This window comes from Leptidea sinapis, chromosome 37, assembly GCF_905404315.1.
Source record: "Leptidea sinapis chromosome 37, ilLepSina1.1, whole genome shotgun sequence".
NCBI lineage: Eukaryota > Metazoa > Arthropoda > Insecta > Lepidoptera > Pieridae > Leptidea > Leptidea sinapis.
The window spans coordinates 2,473,739-2,493,556 of NC_066301.1; the positions used below are offsets into that span (position 1 = coordinate 2,473,739).

The window sequence follows — 19,818 nt, forward strand, 5'->3', positions numbered from 1 at the left end:
TTGTGAATTCATTATTGTTGTGGTTGATATAATATTATATATCTAAAAGCACTATTTATTGTGTATAATAATTAGTTAAAAAAATCTATTTTTTTTTATGCGTCAAGTTAGCTATAACTTCTATGTAATTAAAATTAAACGCCCAAAGGTACATACAGATGTTTTTATCTGTGACCAGCAATCACTACCAGGCAGTTAACTGAAAAATAAAATGAGCATATTTTATAGAAAGTTTCTTCATAAATATTGTTTATAGGGCTTCTGAATTCGACCCTGAAAAGACCCCGTCAATGCTCATTGCTACCAGCGGAACTACTGGACTTCCGAAGCTAGCCGAAATTACACATAGAAACCTTATCCAAGGTTTCACCTATTTGTGGTTTGTAGAAGTTTCATCATAATATCTTTAACTATTTCCTATTTAGCAGGCCTTAATTTAGAAAAGATTTAGAAACTTTATTTATATTCTTTCTTAACTACAATAGATACAAGGAATATCATCCAGACAACCGTAGATAAAGGGAATATTATTAATTTTAATTTCGATTACTTTTGTTATTTTTTTTTCTGATCATTCCTATGTTATATCGATGAGTTATTACATACATTTTACATATTATAGAGTATGCATGTGCATAATATAATTAAAATTATTTTATTTTAAATTAAAACAACAGTGTGTGCCTATAATCACATAAATAAATGAAAACTTTATCAATGGAATAATTAAATAATTCGAAACACAACTATACCAAGTGTAGGTACTACTTATCCTGAACAAGCATTAAATAACCAACCCACAAATTAAATTGTGAACATCTAGCCTAAAGTTGTCACTTCAAAATAATATACTCTCTCTCTCTCTCTCCCTCACTTCTTCATATATTTCCAGTACAGCGTATAGTAGGGTATTCTCCATAATAATACATTAATAAAACAGTACCTTAACTTTTTTTATGAAAATAAGTTAAGAGACGAGCGTTCAGCTGATGGTAATTGATACGTCCTGCCCATTACAATGTAGTGCCGCTCAGGATTCTTGAAAAACGTTATGTTATGTCTCATTTGCCCAGTAATTTCACTAGCTACGGCGCCCTTTAAACCGAAACACAGATTACTGTGTAAACATTAGCTTACATATTACTGCTTCACGGCAGAAACAGGCGCCGTTGGGTACCACACCCATAATCTTGCCGGCATCCTGTGCAAAAGAGCCTCCCATTGGTAAACTTCAAATAGAGCGCCCGATTTGCACGGCCGCTAAGCAATCTTGGGGAGACCAAACTATTGAGTTCCACGACGTATGCCGTCCGCGTCGTCAATTTTTTTGTATGTACCAAACCTAGCGCTCCGCCCAAATTTCAAGAAGACCGCTGAGTAACATTACTGATCTTTGAATTATATTGTGATAGTATGCAATCCCTGTTCAGGCCCTTATTATATCATTAAGAAGGTAGTGGGAACACTACGAACCATTCTACAAAGAGGAAACGAAATATAGGGAAACTATATAGAAATAGTATAACAATCCAAATCAAATCTTTAATAAAAATAACAAAAAAGAACATATAAATACATATTCAAATTTTATTTCTAGGTCATTCTTCGACAACTTCCCTAATCCTACAAGATTGCCATTGATAATGTCGCCAGTTCAATGGTTTTCTGCAATATTTGTGATGACGTCATCGCCCTTATTCAGACAGACCCGACTCCAAACCTCTTTGACTTTCACTCAAGAGCACGCGTATGAATTAATTAACAAGTATAAGGTAAGTAGATATAATCTTAATATGTTCTTATTAATAATATTTAATTATAATTAAGTAAATGACACATAAGATGTTCGGAAAATACTATGGAGAATAAACAAAAACACTCATAACTAACTAATTACATTAAATATTATTCTATAGGCCGACCGTTTATCTGAGTCCTCGCCTGCGGGGTACAGGGGCGCGGGGGTGTGACGTCAAAGGGGACTGATACAGGTGCGGGCGGCGGGCGAATTTTTGTAATAGCTCATTTCACTAAGCGCCCCGCCCCCCGCCGCCCGCACCTGGAGGTCTACTCGCAAAATCGACAACGATACATTCGGAACGATACGATAATACTCCGAATATATCGCAACTAACCTACTCTAACAAATGTTCGAATTCCTTATCGTTTATCGTTACCATAGACTAATATTTTGATTTTTTCACGATGTTAGTGTGAATGTACCTAATATGTTCAAACCTAAACATTATCTGTGCTTTATCGCTGTGAAGTGTCAAAAGTCAAAACATAGTTTAGGCGCTAAGGACCATGCCAGACTCTGCACCACCAATTTGGTATCATTTAAACATAATGTAAATGTTAAAAAAATATGTAATGAATATAATATGACCATTTAAAATTGAATAAATAATACAAAACTCGCGGATAATAAAATGTAAAAAAAAGTAACTCAACCCTTCTCGTCGACTTCCTATTTCTCAGGCGGCCATTGGCGGCATTATTTCTACGCATAAACGATCAACAAAATGACTTAAATAACTTAGTAGTAAAAATATCCTCTTGAATAGTAAATCACATATAATTATTTTAATAATATTTATTAACTATGTATATTGTATGGCAAATATATCTATACAACTTGAAACGATAATAGCAACGACAGCCTAGATGGTGTCGTTGAGATTATCGTAAAAGTGACGTTTGATTATTTGTGAAATTCGAATATTCGTCTCTGACATTTTCAACTAAGAGTAGGGTTAGGACCGATACTATCGAATAATGTTTCGTTCGTTCAATCATCGTTTCGACATTGAATACGACGTAACTAAGAGTAGGATTCGACACGACTAATGCCACGATTTATCGAATATCGATTTTAGGAGTAGGCCTCCTGTCTCAGTTCCCTTTGTCGTCATACCCCCGCGCCCCTGTACCGTGCAGGCGAGGACTCAGATAAACGATCGGCCTATAAATAAGTCTAAGTGTTATTGCACTTACAGGCAACGACCACATGCAAGTAAAGCATACATAATTTTTGAAATTTAACAACATAAGAATACTAAGATACAATATAATACAATTATATTATAGTAAGATACAATACAATTATAAATAAATATGACTTTAAAAAAAAAACAGTTTCTTTCAAAGATCAGATCGTTGACTTTTACTAACCGTTGAAACTGTTTAGTAACTGTTGTTTATGAGAAAATGTGGCAAGAATCTAATTGCTACTCTTTTAAATCAACATTAACATCGTTTTGCATATCATGTTAATTACAATTTATAAATATAAAGAAGGTAAATTAATAAAAAGAACCACAAGAGTTTGAGTACATTAGATGCATCAAACAAATTTCAAATAAGTATTAGCAACATGTAGCAAATTTCCCGAAGGCGACGCAAGGACCAGCTGCATACCTAGATTTTAGTGAAGGGAACGAACCGACCAACGACACCGCCAAAAGCAATGAAATTAAAGGGAACATGAAGAAGCCTGCCATAAGAACTCAACCAACTAACAACAAAGAATATACATATACCTGCATACTATGCAATGATCACTAATATATTTATGTATCTATTTCTGAGTGTTCCTTAATTATATTGGCCATTGAATATTTTTTCGATACTGGCCGCCTACATTTTATATACAAAACAATTGACTGTTTTTTTTATTATAATTAGGGACGAGACGAGCAGGACGTCCAACGGATGGAAATTGATACGCTCTGCCCATTACAACGCAGTGCCGCTCAGGATTCTTGAAAAAACCCAAAAATTCTCAGCGGCACTACAATTGCGCTTGTCATCTTGAGAGATAAGACGTTTTGTCTGGCCAGTAATTTCATTAGCTACGGTGCCCTTCGGACCGAAACACAATACTGCTTACACATTACTGCTTCACGGCAGAAATAGGCACCGATGTGGTATCCATAATCTAGACTGTTTTAAAAATATCTTTATAGGCTATCCGAAAGATATGATAGAAAATTCTGCGTTCAGTTTTTAAAAGTTATATTTGTAATTGATTAGAAAATTATACTTAGTTTAAGTATGAAAGCACTATGAGAACGTTAGATAATCCATCCTCATTAGAAATCATTAACATTCTCTCTTAATAATCATCTTCATCAATTAATCTTACCTGAGCAATGTACTATCCATGTTTACTTCTTGAACCTACGAAATTAATTTTTAAATTATTTATTTTCCAGCCTACATTTGCGACTTCAAGCTCAAGTATGTGGGTTACACTATTCAAGCCTGAACAGCATCAAAAGTGTAACTTTTCTAGCTTGGAAGTTATATTGATTGGGGGCAGCGCTATGCACCCAACACTGTTGCAATACATGAAGGTACTGAATAAATATAAATAATGACGAATTAGAATAATACCAAAAACTTTTATTTAATATTGTGAATAAGTTAACGAAATACCATCAATAGCATTATACGCTAAGATAAAAGGTCCTATACCTTTTGATTACAACTTGAGCCAAAATTTGATTCTATCAATTGTATAATATGCTAAGACTTCGCTGAAGTCGGCGTACCCAAGCCAGTCTCGTTCACAACATTCACGAAGCTGTTTAATAATAATAATAATATTGACACACTCTTACACAAATTATATTGCCCCAAACTAGGCATAGCCTGTACTATGGGTACAAGACAACGATATATTTAAATCAATATACTTACTTAAACATACATAAATACATATAAACATCCATGACTCGGAAACAAACATCCATATTCATCTTATAAATGTTTGCACCTACCGGGATTCGAACCCGGGACCTCTAGCTTAGCAGTCAGGGTCACTAACCATTCGGCTATATAGGTCGTCGTTTTGTTACGGACGTAGTTAACGCGTTAGTAGAAGGGTTCCATGATCCACGAACATCAATCGCCTTAAATACTGACAATAGCATAATAAAAACCAGAAAAAGCCAACTTACAAGGATATCAGAATCTATCAGGATGAGTTAAATGTCTCATCATCACGGAAGGTCTAATTCTAGGGAAAGTTCTGTAGTTATAATTTGGTAGGTAGTGTAACTATTGTAGGTTTTATATACTGTTCGCTAGGAGATATCCTGGATGGACGAAAGGAAAAACTGGGTTGAGCTATTGTTAAGTTCATGTTGTTCGTTAGGTCCAGCTTATATTTATTACATATTCCAGCTAATAAGGATTGCAAGAAATAGCACCAACCAAATTTATACATTCCACCTTCTACTTATAACTGTTTGCTATTTTCATAGTAATTATTATCTGTAAGTGTAGCATTTTCTTTTGAACTCTTTAAAAAGATGGAAAGTGGAAACTTATAATTGGCGTTTAGAATTTTGTTAGATAATTCGTTATCAATTTGGTCTCCCCAGAATACGAACCATGGTGGTTCACGTGTATTATACGATATATGATAATTCATGTCAATAGACGACACCTAAGCGGATCGCAGCAATATACTTTTAGATTGAAGTTAATACAGCAAACATGTAAGTGTTCCTTTTTCAACAGAATATTATACCCAATACTACTATAGTAAACATGTATGGGATGAGTGAGTGTTCTGGTCCAGGATTTCTCCCCGATCCGTATGTACCTGAATCTATAGGAAGACCGATTCCGTACCTGAAGCACAGGGTGAGTACTACTATTTATTCGATAATATTATTTTCTATACTTTTTTATAAAATATCGGGGACTAGATGATTTTTTTAAGGTTCCAATTAAGATCATTTACTATCGCGAATTTCTGGAAAAAAAGATGAGCGTCAGTTCCGTCAAGTCAATTCCGAACCAACATTCATGAAATGCATTGTTACTATTGATGTGACCTGGGTTTTTAAGCTAGACATGCATAATAGTCAATAAGCTTTATAGTCGCCTGATTTCTTTAACTATCGCTGTTTTGTGTACTCAGAGTTCTTACCGGAAGCTCAAACGGTGAATAAAGCATATTATTTGAGCGTTATATGGCATTAAGGAGAACAAATTCGCTTAAAAAGGGCAGATTCGTAGAAGTCTTGAATTTTTGAACTTCGTAAATATACCTTAGCGCAAAGCCGTCATTGTGAATATTTGACCAAAAACTTAAAAAATAACATCAAACAACTACCTTATTCACCAGTTATACAAACATCAAAAAAGTCTAAGCAACATGTACTAATTTAAATTTTAGGATCGTTTTTCACATAATAACGTTGTATTTTATTTTTAAAATAATATTTTTAGGGTCCTATGGTGTAAAAGTAACAGCTATTGTCTTTATAAGTTCTTTTAATGACAGAAATTAACAATATACTGCAGAAACGAAGGTACATAAGCAACTACACATTTTTTTAACAAAATGAAAGGAAAATGGGACTTTTGATCCTAATGGTTAACAAGTTGAAATATACTTTAAAAAAAAGGGTATATTTTTCTGATGTAAAATACAAAAAACTAGCTCATTTTGCGATCTACAAACATTAAAATAAAGAAAATCGATTAAAATTACGTAATCGAATGAATATATTTTAATCGATTAAAATAACATTAAGATCCAGTTTTTTTTTATTTCAATAATATAAGTAAGGTGCACAGTTTATGTTCGAATAATTATTATGAATAAAATATATGATTTTATTAGGAAGAAAACAGAGCTGAGCAATTATTTTACTATAAATAAATCGATCAATAAATCGATTTACAAAAAGTCGATACTAATGAAATCCTTGTTCCTCAACGCTAACTTCACTTTGACAGTCTTGACAGATAATTTCGTTTCTTCGTCATTGTCAATTCGTGTTTTGTTGTATTCGTTGAGTTACCGACTTGTTAAGGACGCGTTTACGAATCCGACAAAAATAAGATGTTTTTCGGTAGAATTTGTGATGAAATGAAACTAAGTCTAACAAAACTAAAAATTGCCACAAATAGCTTACTTCTTTATCTCCAATTAGCGGGAAATATTTGCTTTGAAATTTTGACATTTTATGGCGTAAAAACGATTATCCGTTACCTCTTCACACAAAATTGACGAAATGGGGCTTCATTCAGGATCAGTTTTCTGCTACAACTTACACAATTTTGGCTCTTAAAAATTATGTAAGAAATGCTATAGTCGTGGTAGGGTGGTCGCCGTCGTGGGTAGACACTGTGTCGGTTGTAAGCAGCAGCTCGTACTCGGAAAGATCGCTGTACGAACATGAATATTTTTATAAGCTATACAATACTGTCTTTGATACTTTACATATTTTGTACGCAGACAGATTTTCAATAAATTATGTTTCTGTTTTTTTTGGAGAATTAGTGATTTATACGTTCATCTCTATTAAATCGAAATCCAAGATGACGCCTATGTAATTGACCAACTTCTCTTCATGGGTGTCATTTTCATGGTTTTCGACGACAACAATAACGAATATCGGATCAAAATCGAAATCCAAGATGGCGCCTATGAAATTTACCAACTTCTCTTCATGGGTGTCATTTTCATGGTTTTCGGGGTCAACAATAACGAATATCGGGTCAAAATCGAAATCCAAGATGGCACCTGTGAAATTTACCAACTTGTCTTCATGGGTGTCATTTTCATGGTTTTTTTATTATAATAAATAAAAATTTAAAATTTTATCTGGTTCAAAAATACAGAAATCTTATTACTAATAACAATATTATGGACATTACAAAACCAAAATGGTGTCTAGTCAGCATTATGTTGAGAATTTTACTTCTCAACGCTGGTATTCTCTAGATACCGAGACACAGACTTTGAGAATTAAATATTTATATATTTATAATACCACAAGTCTACTGCTACCATAAATATTGGCAATAAAATTATATATGTACCTATATATACAAAAAATCCCCTTCATCCCCTTTTTAACCACAAGAAGCTCCAACCTTCTTATCAATTATTACCACCATATTATCTTAAGAATAGTTATTTCAATAGGTATTGTAAACATAAGGTATAAGCTATTACAAAAATTAAACGTATCTCTTCCTTAATCCCGCATTATTTTCAAAAGGCCAAAGGAAATGTCATGTATCAAACCTGAATCTATCTTTCAAAGACCTATCTAACCGATACCCCACAAGGTAACTCGTATTTTTTTCAACTCCACTTTCAGGGGAGGTGTCCTTAGGGGGAAGCTACGTCCAAAGCACCAGACAACACAAAAAATGGCGTGCGTACAAGGCACACATGTCATAAATGAAACTTATTTGAGAAAACCAAATTTTAAATCTCGTTTATATTAATAATTATCCTAATCTGTTCTCTAAACCAATTCATATTTGCCAATATTAGAAATTATTAGATGTCTTACTAATTATTATTACTCATTAAACCTGCACGATACAAAGCTAGTAGAGACGATGTTCTACTTACTAGCGGCCGCGCGCTAAAGCTGCATGATACAATGCTAGTAGTGAAGTTGTTTTACCTCATATCGGTACCGTCTGCTTCAAGCTACATTAGCATTTTCTCAGTCTATCTCAATCAGACTCAATCTCCCTCCCCTCTTCATGGATAAAAATGTTTGATAAAAACGTTTTATTCCGTTTCATCCGTAAAAATTTTACCCTCATGCGGGGAAAGAAGTTTCACTTCAAAAATGATCACAAAATCGTTCTCTGCACTCTCAAGAACCTCGGATACCGATATTGTTGAAATCATAATTTAACTCGGCAGCCATCTTGGATTTCAAAAATGATCCCAAAATCGATCTCTGCACCCTCGAGTATGTCGGATACGATACCCATATTGTTGAAAGTAAGTTTTAAGTTTTCGCGGCGGCCATCTTGGATTAAAAAAAAAATGCTTTTACACACACGACGTTATGCGACAGAATTGCCATCTAAAATTCTAATATTTAACTAGTAAACGAATACATCAACCAATTATCAAAAATCATAGGTATTAAAAAATAAAATTCGAACTTGCTAAAGTATCAAATTCATTTGATTCCCGCAATTAACTTTAAGTACATGTATGTGTTTGAGCGGTGTCAGTGTAGTAGTGCGATTCGATACCTCTCTGTTTTGAGAACGCGTCCTTAACTACCTACCCAATTGAATTCCAAGGAAAGTAATTGTCTCTAGCAGTCTGTTCTACAGTTCATGTATGAGCTAATGAGTATAATATATTATTCTTATCTGAGCAAATAAAACTATCTTTTAATTTAGGTATGCTATATTATATTATCTAATTACCAATTGTCTTATATTATAATGCAGAAAAATGTTGTTACAGTAGTAGATAGGTATACGTAGATAGGTAGGTATTTTTTATCTAAAACAAAAAACAAGGTTGGTACTCATCTAATAATAGTATGTGATAAATCCTTAGCAGCTAGGCATTTAATCAACCTAGAATAGATGAGCTGTCAACATACTTATAGTTTAAGACATAACCTCATCTTTATATCTTCGATTACTCAGCTCCTAGATTGACACATCTTGCTAAATTTTCAATTATGGATTATTTAAATGTTATCTTTTAAATGGTGCTACTTTCATCTTGTTATCACCTGGGCCCAGGAATGTATGGAAGCGTTTCAATCTCCTTTCTAAAGAAAATGAATTTATTGTGAAAGAATAGTAAAATTTAATGCAAAGTATGGCCTCCTCTGTTATTCAGAACTTGTCGGCAACGATTATTCATTGAATTAATGAGACTGTTTATGTCATCTTGCGGTATTCGCTCCCAATCGAATTGTAGCAAATCCTTCAGCTATTAGGTTCTTGTCACTCCGTCCAAGTCCTTCAAAACACGTCTCTGGAGCATGTCCCATGCGTGCTCGATGGGGTTGAGGTCTGGCAATTGTGCAGGTTAGGGCAATGCCCGGACGTTCTCCGTTGCCAAGTATTGACTGGTTCGCCGAGCTGTTTGTGAACGTGCATTGTCATGCATTAACGTAAAATCGGAGCCAAAGGTTTGTGCAAATGGATGGACATAAGGTCTGAGAATATCCTCAACGTTATTTTCAGCGTTCATGTTTCCATTTACAAAAACAAGCTCAGTTCGCCTGTTCTTCATAATACCCGCCCATACCATAACTGTTGAGCCGCTGTATGGATGAACTTCCTGAATGCACCTGAGCTTTTCAGTAATTCCGGGCTGACGGTACACTCGCACCCTTTTTGTATCAGGCCTGACCCCGAAACGCGACTCATCGGAAAACATAATTTTATCCCATTGTTCCTGGGTTCATGTTCTGCGTTCTCTACACCATTCATTTCGACGAGCGCGATTCCCGTGACGTATCGGTGGGCACCTAGTTGTAGCCTCAAACTATCTCTCGAGCGGTTAACATCGGCTGGCGTCTTGCAGTCAGTTGTATGTACCCGCTTTGCCGAGTGGTTGTACTCCTTTTACGGCCTGAATACTGTTCAGCGGGTTCCATTTTATAATTGTAGCGCTGCCAAAGGTGACAAATAACACTTCTATGAATGCCACAATGCCAAGATACCTGAGATTGATTACTTCCCGCTTGAAACATCCCTACAGCTCTTTGCATTTCATTTGCCGTCAAATGACGTCGCTTCATGACGTAAAGAATATCTAACAATTCAATTTTGTCGCTAACTTTATTTAAATGGTTGGTAAAATAATAAGATCAAGACTAAAAGTAGCAATAAAAACGCACTTAAATTCAAAGAAATTTCCTTTCATTTAATTTTATGAAAAAAACAAAACAATCGTTTTTTTTTTACAACCAGCTAGTATATCAATAACAATAACGTTGACATACTTATGCACTTTGAGTGAATAAAGACTTAGAAATTGATTAATATAAATGGTAAATTTGTAATATAATGCATGTTGCTTAGACTTTTTTGATGTGTGTAGGTCCAGCAGATTTCTATCTTATTGGTAAACCCAAATTACCACTTCGTTACACACGTTTTCATTTGGCAGAAGACATAAAGTAGAATTTGCGACGAGAACTAAACTCAATTCGGCAAGTAGCGTTTAAAAATGTTTTATGGTGTGGATTTTTCGTTGGCCTAAATATATCGCTTCTGAAGGAGCATTCTTTAAAGGCGACAAAATAAATTTAAATGAATTACTAACATTTTGTGTAATATTGTTTTTTTCCCGATACTTTTGTGACAGAGTATATCTTTATATAATATATTAATGTTTATCTATTTTTCCGCTTTGTTTTGGTGACGTTTTGTTAGTCAGGATGCCAAACCATCCCAGGTGCACGGCACAAAGATAGGGGCTAAGCGCATCCTCCTTGAAGACCTCCAACTCCCGCCGAACTCTTGACTATACGCATGGATTTAATGGTAAAGTGACTCTCTGCTAAATATTCAACTTCGGTTTTCGAATAAAAAAAAATACAATACAACATTTTTAAAAGGATTCCCTTCAGGCAAGGTTCCGAAGATACTGGCAGCAGTCCCCCTTTGAATAGCTAGACTAATTCTATGTCCCAGGTAATTGCCAGCTCTTCCGGCTCCTGTGATGTCGACTAACCTTTTTGCTATTTCGTTCAAAAGCCTTTTAGCGTTAGGACCCCACGGACTAAGGATCTCGACATCGAATGGGACAAAATCATATTCGGAGCCTAGACCCCTGTATTTGTATCCTTTAGCGTTTTCAGCTGCTTCACAAGCCACACCACCTCTGTTGTTGGTTCCATGTAGATGGGAAGGGGCCAGCGTGTCTGAACAGGTTGCATCCAATACCAGAATTAATATGAACGTGTATTCCACTTTATAATGTCGGCAACGCTATTGTGAGTCCTGTAGTTTTATCAGAGAGTATACCTAATCACATAAAATCAGGTCATCGGTCTGTGTGTTCGTTTCTTGTTCTCTTATTATTAGAAAAATATTCAACTGACAATTCATCCATACAATAAAAACTTTATTTCAGTTAGTAAATCCAGAAACTTTGGCAGAGATAACGGAACCAAATAAACCGGGAGAACTCTGGATCAAAGGACCTTCTATTTTTAAGGTACGTCACTCCAATGAGATGTTTATGTAATGATTTCTCATCTTTTGTCTGATTTGTTATTAGACTAATTTGTATTTCTCTGAAATCTAAATATAAGTTAATTTTTTTTTATGGAATAGGAGGACAAACGAGCGTACGGGTCAGCTGGTGTTACGTGATCACCACCGCCCACATTCTCTTGCAACACCAGAGGAATCACAAGAGCGTTGCCAACCTTTAAGGAAGGTGTACGCGCTTTTTTTGAAGGTACCAATGTCGTATCGTCCCGGAAACACCGCACAAGGTAGCTCATTCCACAGCTTTGTATTACGTGGAAGAAAGCTCCTTGAAAACCGCATTGTGGAGGACCGCCACACATCCAGATGGTGGGGATGATATCCTAATTTGTGGCGTGTCGTGCGAAGGTGGAATAAGTTAATAATATAAAATAATGAATATTACAATAGATGCAAATTAATAGAATTGTATTGTTTTATATACGTTTCAACTTGGTTATTTGTAACTCGAGTTGTTTTGCGTTTGTAGGAATAGCACGCATTTGAGTGATACTCCAACGAATTTTACTGTTAAAGATTAAATTGTTGTTAAAGAATTTATTATTAATAATACATGAAAATGTCTAATAATTCATAATTTTACGAAATTCTCTAATTATTCTAGTGTTATCGCAATAATCCGAAGGTAACCAAGGACGCTTTGACTGATGATGGCTGGCTTCGATCGGGAGATATTATGTATCGAGACGAAAAGTGGTACTTCTATTTTGTGGAGAGGCTCAAGTTATTACTCAAGTACAGAAATCATCAAGTAGGTTCTTTAAGAAATTTATATTTTTATCAGAATAAAAGTAGTTTGAAAAAACGAAAAAACACGCCTTGGTTGAAATTGAAAATTAACATCAATTCCTGCCTTATTGATGATGGATGAAAAAATTATATAAATTAACAAAAATCTTATTTTGCAAATTGAAAAATGGAATAATTTTATCAAATTAATGTTTTGTCAACGGTCCTCAATAAATCTAAGAATTTTGAACGAAATCTGGCCAATTAAAGTGAGTCAAAATCGCGCCCAAATGAGTCGGTTAAAAACAAACATACATACAGGTGAAGCTAATAAAAAGCGTGTAAATAATAGCACAAAACAATTAATTGAACAGTAACGTAACTCTTTTTTTTATTATCATGAAAATAAGGGACGAGACGAGCAGGAAGTTCAGCTGATGCAGTGCCGCTCAGGATTCTTGAAAAGCCCAAAAATTCTGAGCGGCTGTACAATTGCGCTCGTCACCTTGAGACATAAAATGTTAAGTCTCATTTGCCCAGTAATTTCTCTAGCTACGGCACCCTTCAGACCGAAACACAGTAACATGAACACATTACTGCTTCACGGCAGAAATAGGCGCCGTTGTGGTACCCATAATCTAGCCGGTTTCCTGTGCAAAGGAGCCTCCCACTGGTGAGTGAACTCAGTGTCTCCTTGAAATTTATACCTACGTATAGGCAGAGCGTTAGGGTTCGTACACACAATAAGATTAATGACACGGCGCGGCGCAGGTTTGTAACTATCCGAGTTTAGAGTGTCTGAGCGACCAGTGTCGGTGGCGTGCGGCGTGGCACCAGTGGGAGGCTCCATTGCCGGCTAGATTATGGGTACCAAAACGGCGCCTATTTCTGCCGTGAAGCAGTAATGTGTAAACATTACTGTGTTTCGGTCTGAAGGGCGCCGTAGCTAATGAAATTACTGGGTAAATGAGACTTGACAACTTATGTCTCAAGGTGATGAGCGCAGTTGTAGTGGCGCTCAGAATTTTTGGGTTTTTCAATCCTGAGCGGCACTGCATTTATTGCAATTGGCTATTGCCAGGGCGTATCAATTGCCATCAGCTGAACTTCCTGCTCATCTCGTCCCTTATTTACATAAAAATACACTCAATAGTTTTGTCTTCCCGAGATTATTAAGCGGCTATTTAAATCGTATGTATGTGTGCGTGCGTCGATTCGGGCGGTCTAGTATGAAATTAAAAGTAGTGTTACTGTATTCTGATAATAGGCCCCGCCCATAACAATGCAGTGCTGCTCAAGATTCTTAATTAAACCGATGAGACCAATAATTTCAGTAGGTGCCTGCCTAACTGCTTGATGGTAGTAAAAGGCGCCAGCTACTGGTAGAGATAGATAATAATATTTTTTGTAATTTGAGAAAATAAAAAGTTAATGGAATCTTATTTATCTCAAACTTTATTCTTACAATTGTTTCATTACTGTTATATTTAGTTAGGTTAGTTTTAGTTGTAATTTATCTTTTTATTCTTATTTTTGTAGCAATGTAATATTTAATGTGTGTGTCAAATAAAAGATATTATTATTATTTATTATTCGAAGCGTCCGTTAGTCGTAAGTGGCCATCCTGACTCTCGAGCAATCCGGTGCGAGAATGAATAAAGTCCATTTCCGCTGCGAACATTGCATATTTATTCATATCTCGCTGTCTGTCTGGTTGATGAGTTTTCAAGCCAGTGCCTACTAAATTAGTAAAGCTTTCGTGAGACACAATAAATTCATTTCATCGCTAAACTAACATTTGAACCGGTATATAGAGTGGGAAATATTGGAGTTCTTTCATCATTATAAATGTCTAAGACAGTGTGTTTTATGTACATGTAACAAATAAAACAAATTATAGGCTTTTATTATTTAAAGGTTCATCATGTCTGTAGGTCATTTAACACACTGGCCAAATCGCAGGACATCGATTTATTCTTGCCGCTTGCTGAATATAAAAAGAAAATACTACACAGGTGATTTACGGCCGTTTCCAATATACTACCTACAGATAGAAATAAATTACTACCTTCTACTGTAAATAATCTAAAGCTGTCCCAATATACTTGATAAGTCATTCTTATCGCCTTATATTGGGACGCGTGAATTGAAATTTCCATACAAACTTCTATCGCTGGTAAGTTATACGTCTTCTCATTGACAGACAGCGTGTACGGATAAGGTGAGTTACCGTCGTAAAGTTTATTGGGACAGAAAAGTCAACGATAGTTACGTTTTTATCTCAAGTAAGAGATAGACTGAATATTGGGATCGGCCATTAGGCACTTTGTTTTCATAAGTATGTAATTAGTTAGTTATTTTGCCAAAATCCATAATTATTCAAATATTGTGAGCCTTCTTGAGTGTAAATTCCCTAAGATTCGTCTTCAATCGATTCGAAACGTCTTTCGCCTCTACACGAAGCATCCTAGGGAGATGTTGACTCGCCAAATTCTGGCACGAGACTCTCTCGTGCCAGATTTTGGCGAAATATTGGCGGAATTAACACTGAAGAAAACTTAAATAATTTGTATAATTATGGATTTCCGCAAAGTAACGCCTTATTCAATAAATTTTCTTAAAATCAAATGGCGAGACAACACGTCCTGAGGATGCCTCGTGTAGAGGCGAAACACGTGTCGAATTGTTTTAAAGACAAATATTGGCGGAATTAACACTGAAGAAAACTTAAATAATTTGTATAGTAGATAGATTTTATTTGAAGTATATTTTTTTAAACAAATTTTAATTTGTTAATGTGTGCGTTAGCGATAGGTTAGCTAGTTTAAGATTCAAAATAATAAGGAGCTTACGCTTTTTCTATCTTGCTGTATCTTCGTTACAGATGTTCTTTTTTGTCGGACACCTGGTTATGCGCTATGTTTATGATCATACCGGTGATAAGCTACCATTTCAACTTCATAATAGAAGCATTTCAATTTTCAATACTGTATTTAATTACAAAATTGTACGTGTTATAGATCTCTCCCACCGAAATAGAGGCAGTAATAAAGAAACATCCCGGAGTATTTGAAGTCGCTGTAACCGGGATACCTCACGAAGAGCACGGAGACCTGCCTATAGCATGCGTCGTGCTCCATGATGGAGGTAACGTGGATGAACAAGAGATTAAGGACTTGGTGAAAAGTAAGTCAGATACCAGCTTAACCCTCTTCATCGCCTGATTGTGTTGCCATACATCGTCATGAAACTTTCTTCTACGGAAGAGGATCAGATCATCATCACTCGACCAGTATCAGCTCGCACCATTTAACCGCGTGCAACGCAGAGCTGCTGGAATTGTCGGGGACCCAGTGCTCTGTGAACGGCTAGCTTGGCGTGTTTCCTACCGCATTTATCACGGGTAGTGTTCCGAAGAGCTGTTTGACCTGATTCCTACCGCCAAATTCCATCTTCGGACGACACGCCACAAATTAGGATATCATCCCCACCATCTTGATGTGTGGCGTTCCTCCATATTGCGGTTTGCCTTGCTTTCGACGGACGACCAAGCTGTGGAATGAGCTTCCTGTGTTTCCAGGACGATACGACATGGGTACCTCAAAAAAAGCGCGTACATTGCAAGAGAATGTGGGCGGCTCTGATCACTTACCATCAGGTGATCCGTACTCTCGTTTGTCCTCTCTTCGACAAAAAAAGAAGAATAATGAATTTTCTTTTCAAGGTGTATTCAGGTATGTATAACTTCATAAGAGTTTTTTTATAAGTTTTTACCTACTTAAGGCCGGCATTTTGTGTTTCTTCAGTGATACAGATCGTGGGTGCCGTTGAAGTTACTTTCAATTGAAGTTCTGGTGTGGCGGCCACATAAAAGAAGATGCATTGTCATAAATGAAAACCGAATACTCGCGAATAAAGTTCGTATGTGGTAGGCGCGAAATTCGTATATAACGAATTTGGCTCCTTTGCACAGGATGCTGGTTAGAGTATCGGTACCACAACGGCGCCTATTTCTGCCGTGAAGCAGTAATGTAGTAATGTGTAGGTAAGCATAACTGTGTTTCCGTCTGAAGGGCGCCGTAGCTAGTGAAATTACTGGGCAAATAAAACTTAACATCTTAAGTCTCAAGGTGACGAGCGCAGTTGTAGTGCCGTTCAGAATTTTTGGGTATTTCAAGAATCCTGAATTGCACTGCATTGCAATGGGCAGGGCGTATCAAGGGCGTGTCAGTGGACGTTTTATCACTGATATGATAATCATGAAATTTGCTAACGTTTCAGATTCATTAACTGATACAAAACAATTAAGAGGTGGGGTTCTGTTCTTAAAGCAACTGCCGATGACTCCATCAATGAAGGTCAACAGAACGAAACTAGCAAAGCTTGCTCGCGAAATGGTACAAGTGGAATAAATGACTTGAATTTGATATCTATTAATTTACATAATTTAGAACGAATAAAGTTTTTATGAATTAAATATAATTTTAATTATTAGACAGTAAGCATTAAACCATTTCTCGGAGTTTACCAGCGAGATCGAATTAGAAATGAGGTGATCCATAGAAGAACCAAAGTTACCGACCTAGCCCGAATTATTTCGAAACTGCAGTGGCAATGGGCAGGGCACATTTGGCCGTTGGGGCAGTAAAGCCTTCGAATGGCGATCACGTACCGGAAGACGCAGTGGTGGTAAGCCCTCCACGAGATGGACCGACGATCTGGTCAAGACTGATGGTGAAGCATTAAATTGGGTGTGTACATCCACGACACCCTCTCATAAAAAAAACGAAGTCCTAGTTCAAAAAATAATAGTGTGGGGCAATGGTTAGTTGGCGCCAGTACCTTTAATCCGGTAGGTGCTTGTTCAATTCCCGCTCTCCACGTCCCAATGTGATCGGCTATTGGAATTCATATGTACGTTTATACGCTTCTACGGTGACGGAAAACATGGTGACCAAACCCTGCACACACCTGCAAATCTTCAAAAGTTGTATGTAAAATTAGCCAATTGGCACTAGGCTCACAAGAACCCAAGGTATTATAACCTAAGATAGGCGTACAGCAGACGTCAAGTTGCGAAAAAATCTTTAATGGCGGTTCCCAATATTCAGTCTATCTCCGGTTGTGGCCTACTTGACATAAAAATCGTAACTATCGTTGACTTTTCTGTCCGAATAAACTTATCGACGATTACTGTCTGTCAATGGGAGGACGTATAGCTTACCAGCGATAGAAGTTAATTTATAAGAATGACTTATCGGATATATTGGGACAGCTTCAGATTAATGACAGCTGATTACTGACAGTAGAAGGTAGTAATTTATTTCTAACTGTAGATAGTATATTGGGAATGGCCGTAAATAAATACCTTACCTATACCTACGTCAATAATTGTAGGAAAGTAATTTGGTTTAACTAACAGCGGTTCCCAAAATACTATCTACAGATAGTGATAAATTACTACCTTCTACTGTCAGTAATTAGCTGTCAATAATCTGAAGCTGTCCCAATATACCCCTACATAAGTCACTCTTATCGCTTTATATTGGGCCGCGTGAATCGCAATTTCCATACAAACATTATATCACTGGTAAGCTATACGTCGTCCCATTGACAGACAGCATGCACGGTTAAGGTAAGTTACCGTTGATAAGTTTATTGGGACAGAAAAGTCACCGATAGTTACGATTTTCATCTCAAGTAAGAGATAGACTGAAAATTGTAACAGCCGTAAAACTATCTTATATTTGTTTGTGTCATATTATGAATTGAATTTTTTTTGGTCACTATAATCAAAGATCACTCATATTTTTTTAAATCATCATTTAATCTACGAGTACATTCGTTCAAACAAAATATTGATTGCTCTGTAAATATTTACTCTCTTTTAGCATTCAGCACGATTTCTTGAAGTTTCCTTCGATTCACTTTTCCAGTAGAAGTAGTTGGGAGTTCGTCAAGAAACAAAACACCTCCACGCAGCTGCTTATTTTTCGATAGTTTCGCTGTAAGATATTTTTTTTTTATGATTACTTTATTTTTTTTAATTATCGGAGCAAACGGGCAAGTGGATCCATGGATTTTTGCAATAAATAATATAAAAATAACTTTACTTTCTAGGAGTAATGCAAAGAATAGATAAATAGAAATGAAAGATTATTAGAAATTTCTCTTAACATTTAGGCAATCTTAGTTTGATACCTTGAGTTACTTTCGACAATAAACGAATTTGCTAGACTGTCATAACCGCAATTTAACACCAGGAACAGACAAACTTAAACTGCCTACTACTAGACTAAGTCGAGTTAGTAAATATTTTGTGGGGCGATGTATATGCTTTTACAACAAGATCCCAAAAATGTTCAAAAGAATTGTAAAAAAATGTTTGTGTGGTAAAGGTTACTTTAACAGAAAGAAAAGAAGAAACATGCTATTGAGTGTCAAGATGCCACGCACACAAGCATCTAATAGTTGCCGTAATAAAAAAGCTATTGTTCTTAGCTAGTGCGGTATCTAGTTGGAGCGCAGCGGAGAACAATCCTTAATCTAAGTGTATAACTATATTAATTATAAAGTAGGTAATCTGATGATGATAAGACAGTCAGAAGAACGAGAAAATCACAAATACCTAACTAAAATGTGCGTTAAAATTATTAGTTTTTGAAAGAAATTATACAATATTTCTGAATAACACTCTTAGTTTTCTCATAATTTTATGAGTGGTATTGTCAAAAGCAACCAGATTCGATTGGGAATGGAGCAACCGCTCGGGCTATTAAATAATAAGTTTAATTGTACAATATTACTTTGTAAACATATTATGTGTTGAAAAAAAAGCCCGCTGTTGCTTCTTCTCACGTCTGAGGCATTCTTTTTGGAATGGATGGTAGTTGTTGACTTTCAATAAGTGATGTCACATCCTATTTTGAATAAAAATATTTGAATTTGAATATAAATATAAGGTAAATATCACACAACTCAAGCAACAACTTACTAATACCAGTCATATTGCTATCTCCATACTTGCTATACATTGTCCTAAGCGCGAGCAGCCCA

At 35.9% G+C, this 19,818-nt stretch overlaps 2 protein-coding genes across 3 annotated transcripts in view; one reads left to right on the top strand and one right to left on the bottom strand.

The window, feature by feature from the left end:
• Positions 1–17,244, top strand: part of LOC126975669 (luciferin 4-monooxygenase-like) — a 32,160-nt gene extending 14,916 nt beyond the window's left edge. The window contains exons 4-11 of the mRNA XM_050823661.1: positions 257–379; positions 1,598–1,772; positions 4,218–4,358; positions 5,530–5,655; positions 11,894–11,977; positions 12,638–12,784; positions 15,783–15,948; positions 17,044–17,244. Of these exons, the coding sequence (XP_050679618.1) occupies positions 257–379; positions 1,598–1,772; positions 4,218–4,358; positions 5,530–5,655; positions 11,894–11,977; positions 12,638–12,784; positions 15,783–15,948; positions 17,044–17,174 (1,093 nt within the window). The 3' untranslated portion in view covers positions 17,175–17,244. The remainder of the gene's footprint in view (positions 1–256; positions 380–1,597; positions 1,773–4,217; positions 4,359–5,529; positions 5,656–11,893; positions 11,978–12,637; positions 12,785–15,782; positions 15,949–17,043) is intronic.
• Positions 17,245–18,568: 1,324 nt separating this feature from the next.
• Positions 18,569–19,818, bottom strand: part of LOC126975674 (luciferin 4-monooxygenase-like) — a 36,545-nt gene continuing 35,295 nt past the window's right edge. For both annotated transcript variants that reach the window (XM_050823670.1, XM_050823671.1), the window contains one exon: positions 18,569–18,767. In XM_050823670.1, the coding sequence (XP_050679627.1) occupies positions 18,640–18,767 (128 nt within the window). In that variant the 3' untranslated portion in view covers positions 18,569–18,639. The remainder of the gene's footprint in view (positions 18,768–19,818) is intronic.